General features: G+C 40.3%; 1 protein-coding gene across 1 annotated transcript; it reads left to right on the forward strand.

Moving 5' to 3' along the window:
• The first annotated feature begins 2,929 nt into the window (after positions 1-2,929).
• Positions 2,930-27,103, forward strand: LOC124149636 (ran GTPase-activating protein 1-like). The gene is made up of 17 exons (XM_046521363.2): positions 2,930-3,158; positions 4,147-4,274; positions 4,797-4,856; positions 5,289-5,468; positions 5,832-5,966; positions 7,748-7,906; positions 8,428-8,541; positions 9,780-9,879; positions 10,752-10,836; positions 11,814-11,865; positions 14,967-15,050; positions 23,386-23,478; positions 23,595-23,639; positions 24,336-24,396; positions 25,426-25,511; positions 25,978-26,102; positions 26,954-27,103. The coding sequence occupies exons 1-17, from the start codon at positions 3,044-3,046 to the stop codon at positions 27,021-27,023; spliced, it is 1,692 nt and encodes a 563-aa protein (XP_046377319.2). The 5' UTR covers positions 2,930-3,043; the 3' UTR covers positions 27,024-27,103.
• The last annotated feature ends 676 nt before the right edge of the window (positions 27,104-27,779 follow it).

A 27,779-nucleotide genomic window follows, 5' to 3' on the forward strand; every position in this document is an offset into this window, starting at 1 on the left:
GCTTGTCGCTGCTGTCAAAGAATCGTTTGTGTTGTCTGCGTCCCGAGATAGTCACTTTAATTCGCGCATGTCTAGCGTCACTCAGCTGGAATATAATTTGCTTTGCTGCAAAATATTTTGATTTTTTTTTAATGTTGTTATCGCGAGCAGAAAAGGAAACTTTATCTAGAGAAACAGACATGATTGTCTTGGTTGGCATAAGATCACCATTAAGTTTGACCGTAGACTGACGTTTAGACCCAGGAATAAAGTTACCTTATGTATATATATTCTAGACTTGAGTTGGGCTTCTTTTCTTAATTTATGCTGTTAGGTCTGGGAGACGGACTTGTTCGACCGATAATAGAGTATGTGTGATGTACCATTTTTCCTCTTATTCATCCCGTACATCCAATAGACGCTGGTTCAAATCCATAAAAAAATGCTTTAAAAAAACAGGAACCCATTTGGTCATAAGATACTTTATGCTTGAAGTTCCAAGGGATACTATTGTGGTAAACCATATCATTCTTATCAAAAATAAAATACATATATAATTCCGGATATAACTGCATTGACTTGCCTATGACTAATCTTATGACTCAACAACAATAAGGTACTATTAAATTCTAATCTTGAAAAATACATTTTTGGAGAAAACAGCACGAAATTCAACAGCACATTACACTAATCAAGTATTTACACACAGTCCGACTTTCCATCACATGTCCACTTTATCCCCTTTCTTTTCTCCCTCCTTATATTCATTTTTAACAATGGGCGATCTTTTTAAATAAAAAGGACGACAACTCTCATCCGTCACTGTATTACAACGTTTTTAAAAAAAGACGAAAAAAAAGAACTCAAAATTGAAGAACGGAGGCCGACCTGGTGTCGTAAAACAATAAATTTAGAAATGGTCCCCTCTTGGAAAACATACTATGAATAGTAAAACTGTATAAGGAGAAAAAATAGAGGGTGTGTTCACAATTAACGCATGTATCTACCCATGCTTGCCGTAAAAGGCGAATATGCTTCTCTTAAGGGGCGACTAACGAGATCGGGTGGTCAGGCTCGCTGACTTGGTTGATGCATGTTATCGTGTCCCATATGCGTGGATTGATGTCAATCACTGGATTGTCTTGTCCATACTCGATTATCTACAGACCGCCGTCATATAGCTGGAATATTGGAGTGCGGCGTTAAACAACATGAAACAAACCCATCTTCCCGAGGCAAGGGAGTTAACTGACTGTAAAATTCCAGTTTCCGCTTTTGTAACAAGTTAACTCCCTTGTTTCGGGAAAATGGTCCTATTCTCGATCATCCTGAGTATACAATCTTTAATCTGTTACGATAAAGACCCAGGACCAATTCGCCAAAGAAGTGAAAAGTTTCGTTTGAGAAGTGACGTCACCATTGCCATTTCTTTTGTTAGGAACTTGGCACAGCATATCTATCGTTCATGGGTGTAATTTGATTGGACGGCTATTTTAGAGACGTGTCGCTCTAGTTGAACTCAGAACGAGGCTATTGTGGTGAATGATCAGTTCAGGGGATTCACGTTTGATCACCATAGAGTGGAGATATAAAGTATTGAGCATGATTGGGTCGCGAAGTTTATTTACTATCAGTACCTGCGTGTAGACGCTGTGACTCGCTAATAATCGTTAGTGTAACAAACATCCATACGGATGATTATTTGCTTTCGGTTTGGAAAAATAAAGATGTGGTGAGGTGAAATCGGCGTCTTTAAGATAATTGCACTTATATCGCGCCCGTGTGTGTTACTGCTGGTACTAGCCCAGGCCAATGCTGCTTTTTATAGGGCTAGCCAACTGTGCGATATCATGCCCTGGATACTCCACTCACAGTATATTGACTCCGAGCCGACCAGTCCTTGTTTTATCCCATTAATGCATAGCGCAGTGCAACAAGTACTGTTTAATGAGTTTTCGTGTGACGCGTTCATGGGATCGAACCACCGACCTACGGCTCTCCGGGCAGACGCTCTATCTAGACCATGGAGGCGCACGAAATAAAGATGAAATGGGTTCGAGTATATATTTTCATGTTTACTTTGTAAAATTAAAATTAAACACTTCTATCTATAGTCAGTTACAGTTAACGATAAAGAATATTTGATGTTTATACATGCATGTCTACATATTTTTTTTGTTCTTTTAGGGTGTTATTGGTGATTATCAACCAGTATATGAATTATAACCCATTTGAACCAAAACTTTGAAAACAGAGCGGTAGAACTATTGTCGCGAATGATGACGTTTTTAACCACAGGGCCACGGATAGCCATACTATACTGACTGTACTGATTACATTAAAATAATCAGTACAGTCAGTATAGTATGGCTATCCGTGGCCCTGTGTTTTTAACATATGAAGTGACGACTAAATTAGAAATCGGAGAATAAGATGGGTGCATTCTTGAATACAAACTCTCTGTCGTGGGCTCTTGTGTGTGTGAGGTGTTTCCATTGCCTTTGAACAATATTTCGTTTATATCAAGACATGTCAGCTTGATGTGGGAGGGACGTCAGAGATGATGCAGGTCTTAGACGTTCACCACTTTGGTTAAAAGCCAGGGACAGGGGTACGGTGCTGACAAAACCTAGAACTAAAGAGAATCTGGGATTTGAACCTACGATCATAGGATTCGAACACGCCTATGGGGAGCGACCCCGCACAACGAACTGCGTAACCCCTGTGGACTGATGTGACCTCTTACTCCAATACTCGCTTAATATTTTCATACTTATTCAAAGTGAAGACGTCATTACGAAACTTTCGATATATTTTATGAATGATTCATTCAGTCTGCATCGCACACCTTGCTCACTGCACATGCGCTACTTTTCGTCGATGCATGGAGCCACCGGCACTAGTCTGGTCCCCTATCTTTGTTGCGCACGCTCGCCTTATGCTAGCTGAGACGAAGCTGCTAGTGCAGGGGCCCAGTCAACCGACACTCCGGAACTTGTGTTTAAAAAGGCCGCCATATTTAGACAAGGTTCGAGGCAACGTGAGAAACTCAATCACTACAAAAATGTCTTCTGCATCAATTGATGATGTTACCAAACAGCTTGCCCAGACGACTGTGGCCCCACTACACGAAGTCAGTTTCAAAGGAAAAGGTCTAAAATTAAACAAAGCCGAAGATGGTAAGTTTTCAATGCAAAATCGGTTCTGAAGTTCGATGAATTTAGAACGCAAAACATAATCACTGGTGACTTGACAACTTGGTCTTAGGGCTACGTAGATTGACACACGATGGTCTCAACATTATATTAGATGTTGGAGATTCCTTTAGAGAATTGGAATCCTATTCATGCGTAAAAATGACCATAAACAACCGGTTACGTGAAGATTTATGCAACATCATAACAATGCAACGAAAAGAAGCCACGTGAAAACGAACAAAATGACCATGGCAACAGTGGTAATTTCTTATTTGAGTTGATTTGACACTGCTCTGTAGAAGTAACAAGGTTATCAAATACCCATTTATCAACATGTTTGAGTGCTAAACTGTTTATTCTGTGGTATTTAGGCCCATGGTTACAAAACCCTCTTTGGTGCATATTCAGTTGATAAATATTAAAGTGTCTACATTCTTGACTGCAGTCAGAACTTGCATACAAGTTTCTATACTTTATATTCCACTGAAAGAGAACATTGAATATGTATTTCTGCAACATGCGAAAACAGGTACACCATGCACTGCTGCCAGTGTCTCTTTTTCTACTCACCCAATATTTCTAAGTCACAATGGTCTCCATGAGAGCTGAACATGCCAAAGGACATATTTTTGGATAGGCATGTCGGTCTGATATCTATTATAATACATTATCTTAACAATAGGAACCAGCTAGGGGAGGGTAATTAATCACGCATTTCAATCCGTATTTAACACATTGATGAGCATGATGAAGAAAACATTACCAGAAGAGTTACCTGTAAGACTGCTAAAACCATTTTTTAAATATGTTAACATTCATCATGTTCATTGTGCGTGCTGTACTGAAGTGTAATTTAATTATTTTGTTCGATCATTTCAAATTTTGGACAATATTTTAAAACAATGAAAAGCATACAATTCCAAGGTCTTGTTGAAAAGTGTGGTTTTTACTCAGGCTTCCTATCTTGTAGCCAAGGAGATTGTCGAGACGATTGAGAAGAGTCAACAGATGACATCATTACAGATGATGGGTAACACAATGGGTGTTGAAGCTGCTGAAGTCATATCTAAAGCCCTTGCCAAACATCCAGAGTTTGAGGTGAGCATCATAGTTAAACCTCATAGCTCTCAAGATTGTAATCATGGTAATACACTATGAACCAGGTGAAATAGACTGGTTAACAGGTATTTATTTGGGCCTGTCTTGGTTATTTTCCTGGGTATGAATACTATCATGTAAGTTACTACATTTTTCTTTTTTTCTTTTGTTAGACAACACAGCAAAATATTTTCATTTCGACATGTTAATGTAGCTGTCAGCATTAATGTAGCTGTCAGCATAGTCCTAAGTAAACAGTTGCAACTGACAACTTGATGGTGTTTACCATTGTTTATTGGCAAAATGATACCTCTGTGCTCGTATCAATCCTGACTGACTTGAAACCTGCAAAAGAATAGGCACAATTATTGGAATAATATTTGTTGTCAACATGATTATGTTTTTTTTAATTTAAGTTTTCTGTGACATGGTTCACTTTCTCCTTCAATGTATAAAATGAGTCGTCAACGTGAACAATTTTGTCAGCGGACATGACATCATTATACCTGTATATATTTTCAGAGAGCCCGCTGGAGTGATATGTTTACAGGGAGGCTAAAGGCTGAAATTCCAAAAGCTCTGGTTTGTATTAAAGATTATTTTAACAGTTGTATAATGATATGTCCATCTACCCTGACCTGTATTCCCCTGCTCATTCACCTAGACCTGATACATCCGAGGTTCTGTTGTGAACATCAGCGTTAGAAATTGGCACTAGTCCTGTAGTCCTTACCAAACTGCCCAATAGTAAAGGTATCCTAAGCACTAGTAGAAATTGGCCCATTTTAAGGGTTTTGCTATACGTTATCATCACAAGGACTAGTGGACAAAAGCTGTTAGTTTCTAACCCTGAACATGATGATAAATGCCATGATATACCAAAATAAGATTAATTTTCTTTTCGTTTTAAACATGCCTCATTCATCACAGGTCGGTTTTACAAAGGTGTGTTGGGGCAGATCATTCAAATTGATTTTGATCTGACATTTATTACTGTATTTGTTCTGTGTGTAGAAACACCTGGGTGAAGGCATAATATCAGCAGGGGCTCAGTTGGTGGAGCTAGACCTGAGTGACAATGCCTTCGGCCCTAATGGTGTGCAGGGCTTGGTGGACCTCATAAAGAGCAGTAGCTGTTACACACTGCAGGAGCTCCGCCTCAACAACAATGGGCTGGGCATCACTGGAGGGAAGGTGTGTATTGGGCAGTCAAGGAAATGTTGAGCAGTCATCATCTTGTCATCACTGCATATGACTAATGAAACTAGTTCACAGATCATAGGGATAGTTGTTAGAATAAGTGTTTGTAAATTGGCTTGTTTGCAAGACAGAACTTTATTTGGTACCATGGATTTTAATATAGATTCTAGCTGTATCTAACAATGTTTTGTTTGAAATTCCTACATTAATGTTTCTTGTGTTTAATTTCTTTTAAACATGATCATTATAAGTGATGTAGATCGAAATATGATTTTTATGTCAAATTAAAATTTCAGGTCTGTAAAGTGAAGCCATTTAAGAGTATATGTCGTATATGGTAGCATCTCTTTCCTTCAGATGCTGGCATCCAGCCTTCTTGATTGTCACAAGAGCAGTTGTGCAGCTGGCAGACCCCTTGCCCTTCGAGTCTTCATATCTGGTCGAAATAGGCTCGAGAACGAGGGCACTACAAAACTGGCAGAGGTTTTCAAGGTAGTATGAGCAATATAGTACTGAAGTTATTGTGAGATCAAAACCCACAAGAAAACCTTGATTTGAGCCATTGACTTGTCATCAACATTATTGTTGCATCATATTGTTGAAAAGACTGAAAATTGTTTGCAAAATGCCAAGCAAAACATTGTTGCAATAATGTGCATCCATAAGGGTAATGTTTGGTACTGCCAGTTTTTGCGAGTTCCTGCCATGATGCTGAAAAGAGTTCTTGTGAAAGACTCAAGTGTAGCCATTTTAAATGTCTCCCTCTCATCATGCACATTTAGTCTTTGAAAGGCATTTAGAAGTGATACACATAAGGAAGAAAATTTTATGGATGTCAACTTCTTTATTATTAAAAATATAGAAGTTGACATCCATAAAATTATCTTCCTTGTCATGCTCATTGTTGTGAAATATCAAACATAAAAACTAAAATCAAGGCGCGTTAAAACTGGGGTTGATATCTTTTGTGAATAGACGATGTAAAACCATACATATGACTTTGTTAGATGTGGGTGTCAGTGTTTAGCATTTGTTGTTAATAGAGGTGGTGGTTTAGCAGCCACAACTGTTGTTGGCCGGGCTAAATGGCTTACCAGGGCAGCACTTGCCTCAATTAGCCACAGAATTAACAACAGCATAAGAGGTGATGCTAATCTGCCCCATCCCTAATACTGGCAGGCATTGTGCAATTTCAGTGTTTGTCTTTGGAGTTGGACTATGAAGCAACTAAGACCAGTTTAGGTGGTTACTATGTGTGAACTGATTGTGTGTCATGCTCTGCCTGCATAGATCACTGTGTTGCTTTTGATATCATTGGCTGATTCCTGACTGATCATGATCTTGATCAATCTCATTAAAATCAGATCTTTTGCTTGAATGTGATACATCTTTGCATGACGGTCTGAGGACACCACCATAGGAGGTTGTGTTAGATGAACTTTCTAGCAGCTAACCGGCATCACGTCTTTGAAGTTCTTGGGTAAAAGAGCTGTGAATATCCGGGGTATAATTGGTCTTCAGCAACCCATGCTTGCCGTAAAAGGCAACTATGCTTGTCGTAAGAGGCTACTAACGGGATCGGGTGGTCAGACTCGCAGACTTGGTTGGTGCATGTCATCGATCCCAATTGCGTGGATCGGTGACCATGATATCAATCACTGGATTGTCTGGTCCAGACTCGATTATTTACAGACCACCGTCATATAGCTGGAATATTGCTAAGTTTGGCAATACACAACTAACCATCCAACCAACCAATCTTGGGTAAAAGTAAGCAAAGCATTCAGAGCAGCATATCAGATTTCTGTGTCATGAAAACCAAATGACTTGTTCCAAAGGAAGATGATTATGGCTGTGCCATTATGTAGATATTCTCTACACCTTGTTGCTTTAAGCACCATGGCGTCTGCACCCAAAAGGGAGTAACATCTTCGCAAAATGTGTGTTCTGTGTGGGTTTTTTCCTATTAAGATCAAGATGTGGGGAAGAAATGAAGCTGAATTGTTTTAGAAAGTTGACATGTAATGGGGTCAAGAACCCATGCACCCTTCATTTTAATCGGGAGGTCAAAGGTTGCTCAAGGTTCACCTGATGCGACCTATGAGGAGGTATGGTATCGGAGTAAAAGATCTGATTGAAAGGAGATTGGATCACTATCAAACAACACTTGCTCACAAATAGGTGTTCTACAATTAAATCAGAAACATGGTAGAGCTGAATGTCTTATGGTGGTTATGGCCCTTTGATTTTGTATGATGTTTCTCTTTTATCAGGCTATTGGCACACTTGAAGAACTGGCTATGCCCCAGAATGGAATCAACCACCCCGGTATATTAGCTCTTGCTGATGCAGTGGCTGTCAACAAACGTCTAAGAGTACTCAATCTTAATGATAACACATTTACAGAAAAAGGCGCCAAAGCCATAGCACAGGTAGGTTCAATTTCCCATGATTAACAGGATATGACCATGATGATGTCAAACCGTGAAAAGATTGAAAACGTTTAAGTCTCACCTCAAAACCCACTTCTTCACTTCAGCTTTTCAATAGATCTCCTGATTGTTGGCATATGTACATAGACATTACATTTTAACTTTGTCACAGCGCCAGTGAACAACTGTCGATGGATATTAGGCGCTTTACAAATCAATTATTATTATTATTATTAAAAGTTATTTGCATGCAGTGATCCATTGTTATATTTTATCAGTATTGTCTATTTGCTGCTTGCTTGTGTACTCTTGAAAAATACACTATGTATGAGTTGGGCGAGGTTTGGCAGACAGATGCCATTTTAATGTCTGTTTGGGTGTTGTAATTAGTGTCTGGTGTGACATTGAGATATTGTTTTTGTTTGATTATTAATCAATAAATAATTTACAACATTTGACAAGTTTACATTTATTTCGTCATGTTTTAGGCTTCCCTTGAGAGTTATCCGTTTGTTTTACAGGCCCTACCTAAACTTGAAAATTTAGAAGTAATTAACTTTGGTGACTGTTTACTACGAAATGAAGGAGCAAGAGCCATTGGCAAGGTTTTAAATGAGGGTCATAGAAAACTAAAGGTAAGTGGTCTTACATGTGGAATGTCATCCTTTACCATGGTAAGATCAATTGCCATGTTAGTTTAATGTATGATAGATGTACTGCCTGCCTTTACATGCTCTCTGGGGGAACAGGTGGCCCAGTTGTATCAGGTGCTGCAATTCACTGTGCAGAGTTGTGTCCCTTGTGCAGGCCAGAAACCACATTGTGAGTTTGAATCTTGGTTTTCCCAGATGATGTTTCTAGGTTTGTCACCACCATACATGTGATCGTGGGTTTCCCCAAAGTGGTAAACACCTGAGAACTGCATCACTTCAGGCGTTTTTCCTCTTCTAAGCTTGCACGCTATGATATGACTGAAATACTGTTAAAAGGTGTTAAGCAAAACACACTCACACACATGCTGTTTTCAGTTGCTGTTTCTCTGTTTCTAGAGTCGCAATGTATAATCCTTTGGGGATTCCAGGTTAGAATTGTTTCCTAACAATCTATGCTTATCATAAGAGCAAATTGAATGGATCGGGTTGTCTGGCTTTGGCAACTTTGTTGATTGCAAGTCATCATTGCCATTGTGTGGCGTGGATCATTGCTCATTTCATCAATCACTGGATTGTCTAGTCCAGGCTTGATTATTGACAGGCTGCTGTCATATTGCTGTTTTATTGCAAAGTGCAGCATTAAACAACAAGGAAAGAAACAAGGGTGTGATAAGTAATCCTTTCACAGTTGTATAGCTTTGTCGTTTTATACATGATTCAATTTAGGATTCACTCAGTTTTGGCTGGTATGGTTTATGGAGTCAGACCTTCCATTTTATCGTACAACTCCAAACCAATTTACCTCTGTGGTCTAATGGTAGCACGTCCGCCCCGAGAGCGGAAGGTCTGGGGTTTCGATCCCTGACAGCGTCATACCAAAGACGTTAAAAGATGGTACTTGTTGTTACCCTGTCTGGCGCTCAGCATTAAGGGGCTAAAACAAGGACTGGTCAGCTCGGAGTCAGTATACTGTCTGAGTGGGGTATTCATGTTAAACTGCGGCATGGTATCTCAGTGAGCTAGCACTATAAATCGGCATCAGTCCGGACTAGTACAAGCAGCCACACACACAAATACACGTGCATGCACGTTGCTATATAAGTGCAATAATCTTGGATGCAACGTTAAACCTCATTTCACCTCACCTCACCTCACCTCACCTCACCTCACCCAAACCAATTGATCACTGCCATGTTTCACAAAAGACACTTCATTTTCAGGAGTTGATATTGTCTGGCAATGAGATTGGCAGTTCCGGTGCTAACAGTGTGGCAGAGAGTCTTGAAGACAAGGAGCATCTGGTGAAATTAGACCTCAATGGTAAGTAAAAGGACTCTGAAGATCCTCAGACTAAAACAAATAGTCATGGTTTTCAAGAAACCACCAGGGGGCATGGGTGGCCAAATCATCTAAGGCGCCGCGATTCGCTGTGCAGAGTTGCATCCCTTGGGCATGCCAGAAACCTATGATTGTGGGTTCGAATCCTGTTTCGCCCCAATTATGTTTCTAGGTTTGTCAGCACCATACCCGTGCTCATGGGTTTCACCAAAGTGGTAAACGTCTGAGACCTGCGTCACTTCGGGCTTTCTTCCCACATTACGCTGACACGCCGTGATATAACCGGAATACTGTTCAAAGCGGCGTTAAACCCAACTCACTAACTCACTCAAGAAACCACCACTCCATCGCCACTTTCCTCTTCATGGTAATAAAATATTATGTTAAACGAGAATGGGCTGTCAACTGTCAATGGGTTGCCAATTTGGGCAACTCCAATTTGTTTTACAGTTCATTTACCAATCTGTTCCTGCCCATTTCTTTACATTGACACATTTGAACTGTAATGTCACTTCTCTATGATTATAACCATGATAACCAACAAAAGTGTCTGACATTGATATCTTAGGTGTGCATGTGATTAGTATAAAGTTACAAGTGTTTCACTTGTAAAATTACTTCAAGGTAGATGCGGTTCAAAGTAACCTTTGCTTGTCGTAATAGGTGACTTACATGGATTGAATGGTTGACTGGGTGTCCATTGTTCTATGACAACACAGGACGTTACTCATAATATCAACCACTGGTCTGCATGGCCCAGACTTCGTTATTTCAGGCTGCCGTGAAATAGCTAGCTCACTCACTCACTCACTCACTCACTCACTCACTCACTCACTCACTCTTGTCACTTCCAGCCAACATGCTGGGGGAGGATGGCATTGAACTGGTACGAGGAACAATGGAAGCTGTAGGCAAAGATCACGTCCTGGCATCTTTCAGGTAGGTGGACACAACAAGTCTACATATGATGGCAGAAGTATTTAACTTTACATTTATGTACCTTACAGTAACGTGGGGATTTCTGAGCGTACTTGCATGACCTCAGCGCTACATCTAGTTAGAATTGGTCTCCTGCACACCTTGTTTTTTATAAAATCTTATTAATGAGGAGCTGATGATTGCTGTCTATTTGGGAATATTTAATATGAGTACAGTTGAACACAAATAGAATGAACATGGATTGAGCGAACAAACGGATATAAAATCCTGATATATATTATCATATAAATAAACATATATATCAAACTCTGCACAGTGAATTAAGATGTACAGCAAACTGATATTTGATCCCCAACCGTCCCAAATAATGCTTATTAGTGATGTGTAAAGCGAAAGGATAAATCTCACTCAGTGTCAGTTTGTGTCACAGACAATTGGCAATTCTCAATCAGTGGCGAATCAACATTATCATTCATATAACATTCAGACCATTCAACCATGCTAAACTTGCTTTATGTTCATCTTACCTGTAATTGAACTTATCTTATCTGTAAAATAAGTGACTGCTTCCATGGTCAAGTGGTAGAGCATCCGCCCATAGAGCGGAAGGTCAGGGATTCAATCCCAATCCCTGTCACACCAAAAGATGTTAAAAGATGGTACTTGTTGTTACCATGCCTGGTCCTAAGGGGATAAAACCCAATCTCACCTAACCACACCTGTAAAAGAAACATAAAACATATAAATGCTGCAATTATTGTGTTATTCGTTCGATCCAAGATGGACAACATTTCTGAGTATATAACGATCAACATATCTAACGAACAGATTTATTTTCCAGTCCCTTGTAGTTTTATTTAAGTTTGGTGTCTGTTCAGTTTTCACTTGATGAGGATGTAAATAGTAGTTGTATGGTAAATGGCATGTTGCCATGGCTGGTTGTTAGGTTTGTTCTGATGTTTTTCCGATTATTTCAGTGATGATGAAGGAAGTGATGAGGAGGAGGAAGATGAGGAAGGGGAGGAAGAAGTAAGTGTGGATTTGCTCATTAGAAAGTTGACAACTGGTTAATCTCAAAAAGGTTGCACTATGGATAAATTATTTGGCACTGATTTGTACGTATTTGTTTTATATCAAAGTTGGGTCCAGTTGCATAAGGCATATGCAGGTCAGCAGAGTTTTCCATCCAACTAAATCCAACTTTTCCATTCAATATATAACAGCTGTTTTTAAAATTATCCTATATCAAACTGTGGATTTCTTTTTTCTTCTTCTATTCCATATGGAAACATGATTGAACAGGATTTCCAGCTCCTAAAAAACAATCCACCCGAACAATCTCCAGCATCACCATGGTCACCTCCAAGACAAATGGGTCACGCACGTAATCCTGTGCATAGTGACCTACACAACCTAATCATGTGCCTCCTTTGTCACTTCATTCTTTTTCTCACTGCCAGGGGCCACAGGCCTAGTCATCTAAGGTGCCGCGATTCGCTGCGGAGAGTTGCGTCCAGGCACGCCAGAAACCCATGATTGTGGGTTCAAATCCCGGTTCGCCCCGATTAGGTTTCTAGGTTTGTCAGCACCATTCCCATGCTTGTGGGTTTCGCCCAAGTGGTAAACGTCTGAGACTTGCATCACTTCGGGCTTTCCTGCCACATTAAGCTCAGCAGACATGCCGTGATATGACTGGAATACTGTTAAAAGCAGCGATAAACCCAACTCACTCACTCACTCACTTTCTCATCGCCATCCCGAATGATGATTGCTGGCCACCAATCTCCCTCCCGATTCATCTGCGTCTGCACGTTAAGTGGTCCCAAGTAGAGTTGAATGTTTGCGTCGTGTTCTCTTTGAAGCTGTTTGTTCCGACCCTCCACTTTTTCTTTGATGCATCAAATTGCAGGGCGTTGGTCTGATGACGAGCCTTGTCTTCAAAGCAATCTCAAGTTAAAGGCTGTGATACTGGCAGTATCTCACTGCTCGACGCTCCTCTGTTCCTCTCACCTCATGATACAGTCGAACAACTGGTACATCAACAAGTTGGGATCTACCAAGTTGATGTCGCTCCTCTTGCTCTCACTCGACTTCTTCCAGTTTATCATCTCTCTCAACATCCAGGTTCAGGCAAATCATATTCCGGGGATCTCCAGTGTTATAGCCGACTCTGTCCCGATCATACAGGTCGTCATAGACAGAAAGGTCTTTTCATCCATCTATCTTCTTGTGGATTTGCCAACTATATCTGTTCCCAGACGTCAATCTTTTTGCATTCATATTCAAAGCTCAGTTCTCAAGGTTCGTGTCTTCCATCCCCGATCCTCAGGCTTGGGATCACGATGCTCTGGCAATCTCCTGGGAAGGCCTCAATGCCAACACATTTCCCCTGACAGGTGTTCTTCCTCTTGTCCTTCAGAAGAGAGAAGCTACCAATTCCCTCACACTGACTTTGGTCCCGAACCTTCTCTCGAACCTTTACTCTGTTCACCTCTGCCTTGAGTATTTGTGTTGTCGGGGTACTGGTTCGAAGGTTTGATTGGATAGTGTTGATTGTTCCTCTTCTCATCTTGGCGTGCTTTAATCACTGGGTGGGTTTAATGGCCTAGTGGTTAAAGCGTTCGCTCGTCACGCTGAAGACATGGAATTCCCGACATGAGGCCAATGGGTGAAGCCCATTTCTGGTATCCCCCGCCATGATATTGCTGGAATATTGCTTAAAGTGGCATAAAACCATACTCTCTCACTAATAGCTTTGAAGAAGCTTTAAGACTGATGCTGAGCAGATGCATGCTATTGTCTTGGAAGATTGTGTTCTGATCTGTATTGTAGAATGCTGTATGCTGTGTCGCTTATTTCTTTACAGCTACGCGGTCATTCATTTAATGACGTAATATGTGAAAAAACGCTGCATGTTGTACCCAATCTCATGCTGCTATGTTCGAGTAGCATATCGGGATCATGTATCCAGTTGTTGATTTATTTCCTGCTCACGAGTTCTTGTTTTCGACACTAGGCAGTGGTTTAAATATTTTATTTATTTCACTGTTTGGAACCAGCTTCCTTGTGTACATCTCACTGTTGTAATCTTATAGTCTAGGGTGTCTATGCCAACCATTGAACTGTGGGATAAATGCATAGTGTGAGATAGGATAAGTTTTAAAAATTTGGAAATTTCCAATAAGTATATATTTATATACTTATCCTATCTCGCAAGACCATCTCCACATCTTATCTTAGCCTGTTAGCTCTGACAAAAGAGAATGAAGTGACAGATGAAAAAAGGCATGTGATCAGGTTGTGCAGGCTGCTATGCACAGGATTACGTGCGCGACCCATTTGTTTGGGAGGTGACCATAGTGATGTTTGGGTTGATTGTTTTTGGAAGCTGGAAACTCGGTTCAAGCACGTTTCCAGATAGGATAGAAGAAGAAAGAAGAAATTCCTAGTGGGAGATAGCATAAGTATATAAGTATACAATTCTTTTTTGAAATATTCAAAACGATCTGATGTTCCACCAGGTATGAAAATCATCGCATTATGATCCTGGTTAGAGGGGCACGGGTGGCTCAGTCATCTTAGGCGCGGCAATTCGTTGTGCAAAGTTGCGTCCCTTGGGCACGCCAGAAACCTATGATTGTGGGTTCGAATCCCGGTTCGCCCCAATTATGTTTCTAGGTTTGTCAGCACCATACCCGTGCTCATTGGTTTCACCGAAGTGGTAGACGTCTGAAACCTGCATCACTTCGGGCTTTCCTCCCACATTAAGCTGACACGCCGTGATATAACTCTAATACTGTTAAAAGCGGCGTTAAACCCAACTCACTCACTCACTCACTCCTGGTTAGAATTGGTCTTCAGCAACCCATGTTTGTCTTAAGAGGCAATTAATGGGATAGGATGGCTAGGCTTGTATCCCAATTGCGTACATCAATGCTCATGATATCAATCACTGGATTGTCTTGTCCAGCCTCCGTTTTTTACAGACTACGTCATGTAGCTGTAATATTGCTGAGTGTCTCGATAAACATCAAACAAACAAAACATTTCGCTGTGCTACAAAAGAATTTCCCAGGGATGTCAGGATGACATTTCATCAATAATGTTTTGTGTTTTAATGTTTTTCACAGGAAGTAGAAGATGAAGAAGAAGGGGAACTCAATGACGATCCTGCTCTACAGGTCAAGGGTCAAGCAGTCACGCCAGTCAAACAGGTGAGTGGTTATATCATGTGTACTGTAGATGCCATCATTCTACAACTGGCCAGGGACTGTTCCATAAAGCCGACTGATCATGGCTCCCATGATGCAACAATCACTACGATAGTCGTAGCCCAAAGATAGATGTGAGGAACAAGACCCTGGCCATGTTGCATATCTGTCGGTGAAGGTGAGTTCAGGTTAAACATTTAAATATAAACATTTTACACTTTGCATCATTAACCAATAGAATTTGTGGTGACTTCTCCGATCAGCCCTTTCCTTGATATTGCAACTTAAATACTGAAATTGTAGAAAATGTAATTCACGTTAACAGGTGAGGAATTCAAGTCTTTGAAGGCATTTAGAAGTGATACACAAGGAAGAGAATTTATGGATGTCAACTGCTTTAATATGAGGAACACAACGTTTTGGAGGATATATTTACTCCTTCATCACGTGAATGATTCACGTTTTGGAGGATATACTTACTCCTTCATCAGGTGAATCATTCACCTGATGAAGGAGTAAGTATATCCCCCGAAACGCTGTGTTCCTCATAATAAAGAAGTTGACATCCATAAATTCTCTTTCTTATGTAAGGAATTGATATCCTTTGGTAAAGAATAACTCAGAATTGGCCTGAAACTGACAGACTGCCTTTCTGGTTTCAGGGAGAAGTTGCCACAAATGACTTGGCTGATGACTTGAAGACTCTGTCGATATCATGACAGATTTGTGCCTAGCGACATTCAGAAAAACGTCCAGTTACAAATATTAAGTTTCACTTTTAGCTGTTGACTTGCAAGTGATAGGTTCTTTTCATTCCAAAATTTGGGAACAGGAAGTAAGCTCAAAGTCAATCAAAAAGTGATCCATGTGTATGTTTTAGTGTGAACATGGTGAAATGGTTTTTTTAATTATTTTTTAGGTGTTTTTGAAGTTAGCTGACTTGTTCTCAGATTATTAATGCGTTCATTGTCTGAAGGATGTATTATTGTTTTAGAAGTGTCATTTGCTGAGTAGATGTGGAAAGTAATGAATGTTGACCATTCCTTGTTTAAATTTGTGAAACAAACTTGACTGTGATATTGCAAAGTTACAGTGGTATGTAGTAGGGCTGGGACAAGTCCAAATTTAGTACCCAGTTACCCGACCCCCTATTACCTTACCTTACCTGGGTACCCGTTGTATGTCTCAAGAGTTGGGTACAAAATGTTCATTTGGGAATTGTTTTACAGGAGTTCTGGCAAAAACTATTGACACACACTTACAAAATGATCTGATCATGAATACATTGAAGTAGACTGAAGCTTTATCTTTACTCAAGTATATAAAAGTCAGAAGAAAAGCTTGCATAGTCAGAAAGAAATGTGAATTTTAATGTCTTGTAGTGTAACCATGGAGCTTTATTGTTATTGTCATTAAACAATTTATCATGTCACTGGGTCTGGGTAGTCCTTTGGGTACCCGTGTCCTACTCGACCCACTCGGCCCTCCTACCGGGTACCCGTGTCCTACTCGACCCACCAAGCCCTCTTACCTGGTACCCGTGTCCTACTTGACCCACGAAGCCCTCCTACCGGGTACCTGTGTCCTACTCGACCCACCAAGCCCTCCTACCTGGTACCCATATTCTACTTGACCCACCAAGCCCTCCTACCGGGTACCCGTGTCCTACTCGACCCGACAAGCCCTCCAACCGGGTACCCTTGTCCTACTCGACCCACCCAGCCCTCCTACCGGGTACCCGTGTCCTACTCGACCCAACCGGCCCTCCTACCGGGTACCTGTGTCCTACTCGACCCAACCGGCCCTCCTACCGGGTACCTGTGTCCTACTTGACCCCAGCCCTCTACCGGGTACCTGTGTCCTACTCGACCCACCCAGCCCTCCTACCCGTATTACCCAGGGCAGCCCTTGTGTATTGATATGTTGTTTTATTCAGAAGAAACCTGTTTTTTGTTATGCAATATGTTGGTGATTCTACAGGTGAATAAACATGTGTTCCTATTCAGGCTCTAAACAAATGTGCTAAGTACATGGCTACTGTTTAAATAAGCCTTGTCAGCTTAGCTGTGTTTCTGTTATATGTATTTATCAAAGGACACCAAATAAATCTAATTTTGTTTTGCCAAAGTAATTGATTAACATCAACCCTTTTCAGTTTCATTTGGCCAATGATAGAGATAACAGATAAGAAACGTGTGTATAATCTCAAGAACATTCATATTTCTCTATGTCATCGGGTTATAATAATATGTGTGGGACCACCATTGAAGTCATTGTCATATGATAATCATGTGATTATCACTATCAGTCTGAAAGGAATTATGGTTTAATGTAAATAGGTTTACATATGTTCAGGATAATCTTCTATTGTACATGTTTTTGATCTTTGTAATTACAATATGTAGGTAATAAAGAAGAGAATAAAAACAAAATTGACATCCCCTAATTTCAGTCCGCCATGATTCTTTGTGGTGTAAGTCGTTCTTGAATTTTTTAAAATACTTTTTATTGTACATGCTGTTTTTTGTTTAATTCTGCAATATTTCTGGCAGACTAAATTACAAAATAATAACATGAAGTAGCCTGGCCACAATCTGAAAACTGACTTCTTACCAAGGTGTCCTCATGAGCATGAAACTGTACTGTCAGTTTGCTGTGCCTGCATCTGTTTTCATCATTCCTTCCCGAGGGGGAAATGACAATTTGAAAAGGGCCAAGTAGTTTACTTCTAGTCTATTTACATTTTAACAGTGGTTTGTTAAACATGTGAATGTGTTTTATATATATATCGGTATGTCTTTTTAAACATAGGTTTGTTGGCACAAGGTGTTTATGATTTTTGTTAAAAAATCTTTTTACTCTATTGTCTGTCTCACTCACAATACTCACAGAAATTCCTCATGCCAAAGCATATATTTTTATATATGTTGAATACATATTTATGTTGAAGTAGAAACAATTGATCACAACGAATGTGAAGTGGTTAAGCCGTTAATTCCATCCTTAACCATACGCTATGGATCATGTTTCCATCAATAAAATGATGCTGATGAAAGTCTTTTTGAATGATTTTACTTCCCTGTCTTTTGACTTGATTTTATTTCTAATGTTTTTAGGAATAGATTATTTTTAAGTTAAATCTGTTCATCAATATGGTGTGCGTTTTTTGTTTTAACCACAGAATGTACATTGAAAATGTCAATCAATCCTGCAGAGAACCAAGTCTGACAGTTGTTACATATATGTTTTGTGTGTCAGTCTATTGCAGGGTTCAGTTGCCTAATGGGGTAGCCTAGTGGTTAAAATGTCGGTTCCTTATGCCAAAGGCCTGGGTTTGATGCCTGGGTACAATGTGTGAGCCCTTTTCTGTTTCCTGTGATGTGGTATTGCTGGAATATTGCTAGAAGCATCATAAAACCCAACTCACTGTCTCGTATACTACTGTGGCATTCCTTATTTATTATAATTATTGTCAAAACTTTACGTGTTCTTCCACGTTCCTTCATCGCCCCAGAATACACATGACCGCTATGCGGTGTAGTAACGTCTATTTTTTTGTGTAATGAAATGAGGCCGTGTATAACGGAAGTCAAATGAGACCTGCTCTGTTTGAAGTTTGTGCATCCCTACCATTGCCTGATATTTGAGCCATGCATAGAGTAGACATGGTAGATGGCTTCAAGGTCATGGGACCCATGAAGATCCAAGGTAGAATAGGTCTCCAGCAACCAGGCAACTATACTTGTCGTAAGAGGCGGCAAACGTGATCGTGCTCATGATGTCTATCACTGGATTGTCTGGTCCAGACTCAGACTATTTACAGACTGCCGTCATATAGCTGAAATATTGCTGAGTGCGACGTTAAACAACGAACAAACAAATCAAGGTCATGGCTCATGCTGCACAAGAACTATTGCTGATGTAATCTCAGCAGTCATTGGTCTGAGACTGAGCTGGAATCAGGCCGTGGCTTGAATCGTTGGTTGAAAATGGTTACAGTATATGTAATCAAAGGTTATGGAAGAACCTAGTGCATGCAAACCTGTAAAGTATTGACGAAGATGATAATGCTAGATTGACGTTTGATACTTCAAATGACATGTTTTCACATTGCCTAATTTAGGATATAATATAGTTACCTCTCTGATAAATTGGTTTTGCAAATATTTGCAGAAGTCCTTTGTATCGTAGAAACATCAGGTGGAAAAATCTGTCTTTTGAGAATAATGCTTTTGTTTGGCATACAAGGACACAGAGGGGAAGATGTCTGATGAATGAGACATGTAGAATCTGTGTTTCTGTTCATGATGGTCTGGTCAATATTTAGGGGAATACAAATTTGTCTACGGTTGTATCGGTGTTGATGTGCCAATGAAAATAACATTGATGTTGGGGAATTGAATCAGACATGTATGGATGTGTCTTTCTGTTAGTGGTAGTCTGGTCAGTGTGTAGGTAAATACAAATTTGTCTACAGTTGTATCAGCCAATGCAAAATAACAGTGATTTCTTATTGGTCACATTCCTGAACATCAACCTGTCTGGTTATTGCCCTGATTCTATAAATAGGATTTCGTCAATACTCCTATTTTCAGAGGATGATGTACAAAGATAATATATCTCAAATCATCACATTTCACTTGTTCTTTCTACTGGCTTCTGTCCCAACTCAAGTCGATTTAAACATTTACAAAAGGGTATTTGGACTGGAATATATGTGTTGGACAACATAGATTCTTACTTATGGGACCTAGCAGTAATGATTGTGACAAAGGAATGGATTTGCATTGTCAAAGGACTTTCTCTTGAATGTGACATGACTGAAGCTTAGGTATTGTTAGGCGATTAGATTTTCATATTAATTTGGTTGAAAAGCTTTCAGGGCCTTTTTTAAATTAATTCCCCTCTACATCCTTTTGATGAAATCCAGTTAATATCTTGCAAATATGGTAAAGATAAGATGATGACTGCCATCATGAGCATCGATCCAGGCAGCTGGGATACAATGACATGCATCAACCAAGTCAGCGAATCTGACCACCCGATCCCGTTAGTCGCCTCTTATGACAGGCATATTCGTATTCATGTGACATGTTGTGATGAGCAGCTGATTGACAATAATCTCAACAGGTGATTGATAACAAGTAGTGCACAGATAGTTACATTAAGCCAGGTGTACTGTGAGGATCAAGGATAAGATGTTAAGATGTTTCAAGCTTGATTGGCTACTAATTGAAAGTCAATTACCTGATTAGCTATTCACAAAGTAAGGATCTACATCGAAACGTCGCTAAATCAGTATACCAGAAGTTGTTATACATAAAGATGTATGTTTTCTTATTTAGGTACTCTCCAACTTCTAGAATGCCAATATCATGTGTAAAGATATGTTATATTCTGTGTATCTTAGATGATGATATATTTTGTAAAGTTTTTGTTTAAACAAGTAAGGTCGTATTTGTATCTGTGTGAATTTCTTTGCTTGAAATACCCACCACTGCTTTTTGAAATTATATTTAATAAATCTTTTGATTTCCAATGAATTTGTGTTTGAATGACTGCAATAGCAATTGTGATTTGATTTATGAAATAGCTGCAGCTTTACTGTTTGGATGGTCTTGAACAGATTTGATTCAAGAGAGGTAACTAAATGGATCAAGTGGTCAGACTCAGTGGTGTGATACATTGTGTATCATGGTGCTTATAATATCGATCGACCGCCTTCGTGGTCTAATGGTAGAGCGTCCGCCCGGAGAGTGGAAGGTCCGGGGTTCGATCCCCAGCTGCGTCATACCAAAAGACGTTAAATGATGGTACTTGTTGTTATCCTGTCTGGCGCTCGGCATTAAGGGGCTAAAACAAGGACTGGTCGGCTCGGAGTCAGTATACTGTGTCTGAGTGGGGTATTCATGTTAAACTGCGGCATGGTATCTCAGTGAGCTAGCACTATAAATTGGCATCAGTCCTGACTAGTACAAGCAGGCACACACACACATACACGTGCATGCATCTGAGTGGGGTATTCATGTTAAACTGCGGCATGGTATCTCAGTGAGCTAGCACTATAAATTGGCATCAGTCCTGACTAGTACAAGCAGCCACACACACACATACACGTGCATGCATGTCGCTATATAAGTACAATAATCTTGGACGAGACGTTAAACCCCATATGGCTGGAAAATTGCTGAACAAATAGTGTGGAATAGTGTTGAACAGCAAACAAACATGAATATTAGAAGGCCATTAACTTGGTGACTTGGTTCTCACTAAAGCGTGGTGGGCTAGCCTAGTCATTGAAATGCACATCACCTTAATAACGAAGAAGACGGGTTCTATCAGGTGCTGCATACAAGCCATAGGGGCAAAAGTGCCCAGTGCTTGAAGTGAACGTGCAATGGTGTACTCTTAGAACTGTTTCAGGTACATTTGTCATGGATATGAATATACTTGGTGTGATAATATTGCAGTCTCTTATTGGCCACAAGTCGTAGCTGTACTTTGAAGTATTTTTAGGACTCCTCAAATAGATGTCTCACAGGTCACACATTTAAGTGACCCTCCCTCAATGTGACCCTCCCTCAATGTGACCCTCCCTCAGTGTGACCCTACCTCAATGTGACCCTCCCTCAATGTGACCCTCCCTCAATGTGACCCTCCCTCAATGTGACCCTCCCTCAGTGTGACCCTCCCTCAGTGTGACCCTCCCTCAATGTGACCCTCCCTCAATGTGACCCTACCTCAATGTGACCCTCAATGTGACCCTACCTTAATGTGACCCTCCCTCAATGTGACCCTACCTCAATATGACCCTCCCTCAATGTGACCCTACCTCAATGTGACCCTACCTCAATGTGACCCTCCCTCAATGTGACCCTACCTCAATGTGACCCTCCCTCAATGTGACCCTACCTCAATGTGACCCTCCCTCAATGTGACCCTCCCTCAGTGTGACCCTCCCTCAATGTGACCCTCCCTCAATGTGACCCTCCCTCAATGTGACCCTCCCTCAGTGTGACCCTCCCTCAGTGTGACCCTCCCTCAATGTGACCCTACCTCAATGTGACCCTCCCTCAATGTGACCCTACCTCAATGTGACCCTACCTCAATGTGACCCTACCTCAATGTGACCCTACCTAGATGTGACCCTCCCTAGATGTGACCCTCCCTCAATGTGAGACTGGTGTAGTTTTACTCTCCATTGTTTCTTTCACATTCACAGACAGAAGTTCAGGGAACAATACAATGAGAAGAAAGACACTATTGAGTATTCCTGCAGTTTAGTTGACCAGAACATAGTAAGACTGGCATTATACAATGCATCTCAAAGAAAGGCACTATTGAGTATTCCTGCAGTTTAGTTGTCCAGAACATAGTAAGACTGGCATTATACAATGAGCCTCAAAGAAAGACACTATTGAGTATTCCTGCAGTTTAGTTGACCAGAACATAGTAAGACTGCCATTAACGTGAGCCTTCAGGAACAATACAATGCACCTCAAAGATAGGCACTATTGAGTATTCCTGCAGTTTAGTTTACCAGAACATAGTAAGACTGCCATTAACATGAGCCTTCAGGAAAAATACAATACACCTCAAAGAAAGGCACTATTGAGTATTCCTGCAGTTTAGTTAAACCAGAACATAGTAAGACTGGCATAAACTTGAGCCTTCTTTGGATTCCTTGTTTTTTAAGTTGTGTGGCCAAGGTTAGGTAGTGTGTAACATGCATGTATAAAATACATTTTAATCCAAACTAGACTTCCTGGAGATCTCACCCCAGCTGTCTACAGATATAGGAAAGATGTGCAAACAGCAGAAAGTGCTTGACCTGATCTCCAGTCTATTTGAACAGTATGGAATATAATTATGTCGTGTTATTCAATCTTTTATGGCGATGTGCGAGATGAAGAGTTGTAGGTACACCACTCCAGTATGTTGGTGTTGAACTGTGTCTTCCATCAGATCTCTAAATGCACCTGGAAAGGTAGAAAGGGGTTTCTTTCTGCATCATCCCATGGTTCCTATTCTAACTGATTATTGCACAACTTTGACCGTTAGTACTTATCATTATGGATCCTTTTACCTGGGAATGATGGACAGGGTTTCAGAAGTATTTGGCCAGTGTTTATCAGGGGTATACAACCTCGGCGTCCAGTAATCCATCCTTCCTTCATGTTTCATTTCAAGATCATAACTTATAAACTGTTTCAGTATTTCTTTGTGAAACTTTCTTTTCACATCAGGCATGCCCTGAACTGGTGCCCTTGTTGTTCAGGAATTAGTCTTTTTGATACATTTTGCTTTTCTTTATCGACAATAATTGTCCTTGTTGTAGGTCTCTGCTGCTGATTTCCTGGCCTTTCCCTCACCAACGAAGTTGTTAGGCATGGGCCACTCAAGAGCTGCAACTTTGAAACAACAACTCGGGGTAGGTCACTGCAAATATCATTTTTCATTGATAGGTGAACTGTATTGTACATCTGAGTGCTCAAACATTTACTGTGGCTTGATTCCATTCTGAGTTGTTTCAACTTCCTGTTTCAGTATGAAAGTGAAGATGCTGAGAAAGTTGTGGAGACGGTGATGCGGGTCAGTATCCATGGTTACAGTTTCATGCAGTTTCAATTCCCCACCGATAAGCTGCTGGAGTGATGCTAACAGCAGTGTAAAACCTAACTCAATTACTCACACCAGTTTCATAATGTAATGGAAAACTTCTCTTTGCCCATTTATGGATTTTGTTGAACGTTCACCTAACATTTTGATCAGAGGCATGGGTGTCGTGACAGATTGTAGTCCAGGTGTACACAGAGTTAGAACACTTTCAGTGACTGTCCTGCAGATGAATGCTTTTCTTTGCTCCTTCTCTGACATGGGCAAATTTGTTATGTATTTGAAGTGTGATGTACCGTTATTCATATTGATGATTACAATACAAATAGTTCTCAGTAAATGTATGTTACTAATTGAGAGCATATGTACAGTTCCAGTAAATAGAAGTATAAGAATGGCTGAATTCATACCACAATTGCTGTGAAGCCAAAAATATGTTATCATCTCACCAAGTTTCATGTTTTAAATCCTATTGTAAGGATTCTGTCTTCCAGTGTATGGTACAGTCACTTCAAATCTCATTAAATCCCAATTCAATTAGAATATATAATTAATCTGCCTTGCATTATTCTCAAATGTAGCATCATGGCTTTGTTTAGCAAGCAAATAAGGTAATAAACTATATTGAACATTTTGTATCGCTTATTTCTTTAGTGTGTTTACTGGTTTTAGGTTGCTGCCGTGGTTCGACAAGACGATGACAAAACAAAAGATGCTGCTACAGAGTGTGCTGGTAAGAATGTCTGTTTCACTCACTCACACACCTCCACTGGGGCTCCAGAGGAGATTTCACAAACCTATCGGTGGTTGAAAGAGATAAGGAAAATTGGAAATAGGATGTCCTCAATGAGCAGTGGGCTAGCCTTGTGGTTAAAGCGTTCACCGAAGACCCAGGTTCGATTCCCGACATGGGTACAATGTGTCAAGCCCATTTCTGGTGTCCCCCGCCGTTATATTGCTTGTTAATTGCTAAAAGCAGCGTAAAACCATACTCGCTCACTCACTCAATGAGCAGAACCGACCCAAAGTACATCATGCTTTCTGTACAATTATCAATCGTGCATGCCTGAGCTGAACAGGCCTTCAGCCTTCTTGTAGATATGGCTGATACTATGACATGAAAACCCTCTCCTGTGTTGCTCTTGTATACAACTGGACATGCCCCACAGATGATAGGTTTTGTACACTCCAGTAGGCCACACTTTATAAATGTTATATTTCACGGATTTATTCCTGCCTTTCCACACAAGGTCAATCAAAATAAACATAAAAATAAATTATTTATTTATTTTAATAAAAGTCAACCTGCTGTGCAGTTAAAACTACAGGTGGCCTCCTGAATCACTGATACTGATGTAGACATGGAATTTATATGTAACATTTTGTATTGTATCGGAGGATCTATATTACTAGCAGGAGACATAATAAAAATAAATATTTTTATGTTAAATTTATTTCTTAGATGGGCTGCTTTTCAGTAGGGGCGACAAGCCCGTGAAAAAAGAATGTGTGGCCTTATTTGTACCTGTCAACTATAATGGAAGTATGTGACCAGGCTGATTTAGTGTTACAGTACTCACCGGTCTGTCTGGTCATGATCTAATTATTTGGAGGCTACTGTCATAACTGATCATGCTGATTGTGGTGGGGAAAAACAAGTTACTTACTGAAACCCAAAATATTGTCTAACAGGCAGTGTGTATGAACAATACTGAACAGTTAAATTAATGAAATAACACCACACTTCCTGGATTTCTTGCAGATGTTCTTCTTGAGGGAGTGATGAAGAGGGAATATGCTTCATCCCAGGTTGCCAATGCCATACTGGTGCAGCTGGGGCTCATCAAGGTGAGGGAACACAACCTCTGTGATTGCATGGGGCAGTTTGACTTAGGCAGTGGTGAAACTTTCAGTCTTATTTGAGCTTTGAATTATTTTAGCATCATTTTATTGGGAGCCACCAAGCCAAGTCAGAAGTTTAACAGACCCCAAATAATACTTTAACATGGTTCATACAATACTTGATTGACCAAATTGATTGCCTTTTTAAGAGAGGGCCCTCTGAAGCCTGTCTGAACCTTGTACTTGGTCCTGCATAAAGTTGCTGGTTACAAAGATATATATTTATGATATTATACCTTAGCACTGTATTCTTCTTCTTGACCAGTGCATTCAGCATCCTCCCTCAAGTTTTGTAAACAAATCTGAGCTCTAATGTTGTCTTTTTCTACACTAGTTGCTTTGCCCAAAACGTAAACAACCTTACACAACATATGGAAATGTAGTTCATTCATACACATCTTTTTTTTAACAGGGCGAAGACAAGAAGTTCAAGCCAATGACTGATATCTCTGGACCTCTCATTGTCCTGGATCACGTTGTCCAGCAGTCCTACTTCCCTAAGCTTGCCCGTGACATCCTCCAGGTGTTTATCAGCAAGTACGTTTACTGAAAGGTTTCTTATAGAATGAAAATTGTCAGCCTAGCTTCCAAACGATTTCCATACATTTGAGTTCATCGGGTGACGGTCAGGTAGCCTGGTGGTTAAAGCTTTTCGCTCGTCACGCTGAAGACCCGGGTTCGATTCCCGACATGGGTACAATGTGTGAAGCCCATTTCTGGTGTCCCCCGCCGTGATATTGCTGTAATAATGCTAAAAGCAGCGTAAAATCAAACTCACTCACTCACTCACTCATCAGGTGACTGTTGGATTCCACTTAAAGGCAGATAAGACCCTCAGTACCCCTAACTGTTACAAGACCCATCTAATATGGGAATCAGGTGGTCACAGAGTATGACCATACATCATATTTATGAATTCTTATTGCCTCTCTAAACTCTGAATAGGGAACTATATGGGTGAAATTGGTCACACAGACCACTTGAATTTAATCAAATATGCCTGTTCATATCCTTTCTGGCTATGCTGTTGTTATTTTTTTTTTAAATTAAGCATTAAAATCCGGGAGTCCTTGTTATATCCCTAATACTTAAAATAAAAGATTCAGTGAGTCCGTAGAGTCAAGTTCTTATGCAGCTAGTCTCAAGGGCCTCATTAATTTTATACACTGCACAATTTAAGGTAGCATGATTGAACTCAGCATTGAGATGCGGTGAAACCTCTGTTTTCCAGATGGTACCATTTCCAGTGGAAATTTTGGAAAAAATGAATAATGGGTACATTACATGTCCTTTGTACAATTTAGAAGTTCCTGACATGAATTGTCCAAAAGGCAAGGTCACCAGAACAAATGGGTGTCGCAGTATTAACCCTGGTTTTTTTGTTTCAGACCTGGCACCCAGTTCGAGAAGTGTTCCCAGGCCCAGCACAAGCTGCTCCAGACACTCTATGCTTTCTGAGCTTGGCCCATTGCCGTTGTTGAACTCATCATTGTTAAACTGTAAAATGTACAAATAAAACTGTAAATACATACTTGCAAGACCTACAGTTTGTTGTTTTTGAGACTCACTTTATCCTAATGAATAAGGAGTTCTGCCTACCATTGGTAGGCTAGCGCTATTGTCCATTATGAAAACCTCACATAACACATGTCCTGATTATTTCCATAGACTCGCAATCACAGAATAGATACTGCATCACTTAGGTTGAAGTGGTTACTGTAGATTATGAAGACCGCATCCTAATGGTTGCGATCAAGCAAGTGTTGTGTATTATTGCATTCAGCAGCTGGCGGCACTGGTGGCCCATTGAACTATGGCATAACAATTCTCCTTCCAGAGTAATGTCCCTTAGCCATGTTATGATCCTATGATCGTAGGTTCGAAATCAATGGTTACAATCACTGGTTTGTCAGCATCTGTGGCAGTGGGTTTCATCAAAGTGGCCAACGTCCAAGACTTGCATAACTTTGGGCTTTCCTCCCACATCAAAGAGGTGCACAAACACAACTGGTTCAGAATTTCATGACAGGAAGCCAAAAGTATAGTGCAATAGAGAAACTGTAAATAACGCCATGACATTAACAATAGTAATATGAACGAATCAGGAGTTCTTAACTTCTTTCAAAGAGTATATATATGCCAAATATGACATTGCATACATATTACTGAAAAGTTTAAAATATTATCTAATATTTTTTGGTTGTGAGCACGTCC

Source organism: Haliotis rufescens, unplaced genomic scaffold, assembly GCF_023055435.1.
Source record: "Haliotis rufescens isolate VD_foot unplaced genomic scaffold, xgHalRufe1.0.p SCAF_7, whole genome shotgun sequence".
NCBI classification, from domain to species: Eukaryota; Metazoa; Mollusca; class Gastropoda; order Lepetellida; family Haliotidae; genus Haliotis; species Haliotis rufescens.